The 1,491-nt window shown below is 38.3% G+C and overlaps 1 protein-coding gene across 1 annotated transcript in view; it reads right to left on the bottom strand.

Annotated features, from left to right (window-relative positions):
• The window catches only part of TTC3 (tetratricopeptide repeat domain 3), a 58,456-nt gene that overhangs the window by 14,840 nt on the left and 42,125 nt on the right, over positions 1-1,491 (bottom strand). Inside the window, exon 27 of the mRNA XM_057377217.1 lies at positions 883-1,197. Coding sequence (XP_057233200.1) covers positions 883-1,197 — 315 coding nt within the window. The remainder of the gene's footprint in view (positions 1-882; positions 1,198-1,491) is intronic.

Here is a 1,491-nt window from a genome sequence, read left to right as displayed (position 1 = left end):
AGAAGCACAAGGTGGAAAAAGAGGAAAAACTTCACTTTGCCATTAAAAATAAAGATAAAAAGAGTGAAAAAATGATAATTTAACCCTTCCCCTGCTGCTGCACAGGCTCTGGCCCTACCCAGGTCATTGAGATGCAAAAAGAAGGAAAAAGGGGAAAAACTTTACTTTGCCATTAAAAAGGAAGGAAAAAGGAAAAAATTCACTTTGYCATTAAAAAGTAAGAAAAAAAAGAGTGGAAAATTAATAATTGGCTCTGGCCCTATCCAGGTTATCGAGATGCAAAAGATGGAAAAAGAGGAAAAATTTCACTTTGCCATTAAAAACAAAGATAAAAAGAGTGGACAAATGATAATTTAMCCCTTCCCCTGCTGCTGCACAGGCTCTGGCCCTACTCAGGTTATTGAGATGCAAGAGATGGAAAAAGAGGAAAAACTTGAAAAGGAAAAACTTCACTTTGCCATTAAAATGAAGGAAAAAAGAGTGGAAAATTGATAATTATAGGCTAAATAAATAAATAAATTGATAAATAATAGGCTCTGGCCCTACCCAGGTTATCAAGATGGAAAAGATGGAAAAAGGAAAAACTTCACTTTACCATTAAAAATGAAGGAAAAGGAAAAACTTCACTTTGCCATTAAAAATGAACAAAAAAAACCAAAAAAACAAAAAAACTCCACTAATTTAACCCTTTCCCTGCTTTCCCTGGGACAGGCTCTGGCTGTACCCAGGTTATCAAAATGCACAAGGTGGAAAAAGAGGGAAAGCTTCACTTTGCCATTAAAAATGAAGGAMAAAAGAGTGAAAAATGGATAATGAAGAAAGGAAAAKTRGAAAATRGATAATTTAACYCTTCCCCTGCTGYAGCACAGGCTCTGGCCCTACCCAGGTTATCGAGATGCTTCAGCCACTTGAGCACTTTGGGATCCACGTCTCCCAGCCGGCTCAGCACGTGCAGGAATCCCCGGCTCCGCACCCGGCTCTTGCCCTGGATCACCCAGCTGAGCAGCTGCTCCAGCAGCTCCTGGGAATCGCTGCTCCCCTTGGAATAGGATTTGAAATCCTCCTCACTGATCACACCCCACAGCAGCAATTCCTGCAGGAATTCAGCGGCGTCRGGAACGGCGGCTTTGATTCGCTCRGAATTGCGGCGGATGTGCTGCARGATCTGGTCGCCRGCGTACAAATCCTGGCTGTAGCCTRGAAAATTTAAAAAAAAARTCAAATTAKAAACTGGAAAAAAGCAWAATTTCACAMCCTCACCATAATTAAAACCAGCTTTAAAATAGAAATAATTTGGGCTAAGCAGTGTTTTAATTATTTGCTTTATCATGCACAGATAAAAGCTTGATATTTTGCTTTCTATAACACAACTGAAAATGACAGCATTTAAATTACAGGAAATAAATKRYTTAAATCATTTWAATACRYGATTTAAATGATAGATATTTCTTCCATTATGAATTTGATCCAACATTGATTTAATTTTTTTTT

The sequence above is a fragment of the Malurus melanocephalus genome, unplaced genomic scaffold, assembly GCF_030028575.1.
Source record: "Malurus melanocephalus ecotype Western Australia unplaced genomic scaffold, MMel_1.1 scaffold_307, whole genome shotgun sequence".
NCBI classification, from domain to species: domain Eukaryota; kingdom Metazoa; phylum Chordata; class Aves; order Passeriformes; family Maluridae; genus Malurus; species Malurus melanocephalus.
Note: the sequence above shows the minus strand (reverse complement) of the source record. Positions and strands in the feature narration are given on the sequence as shown.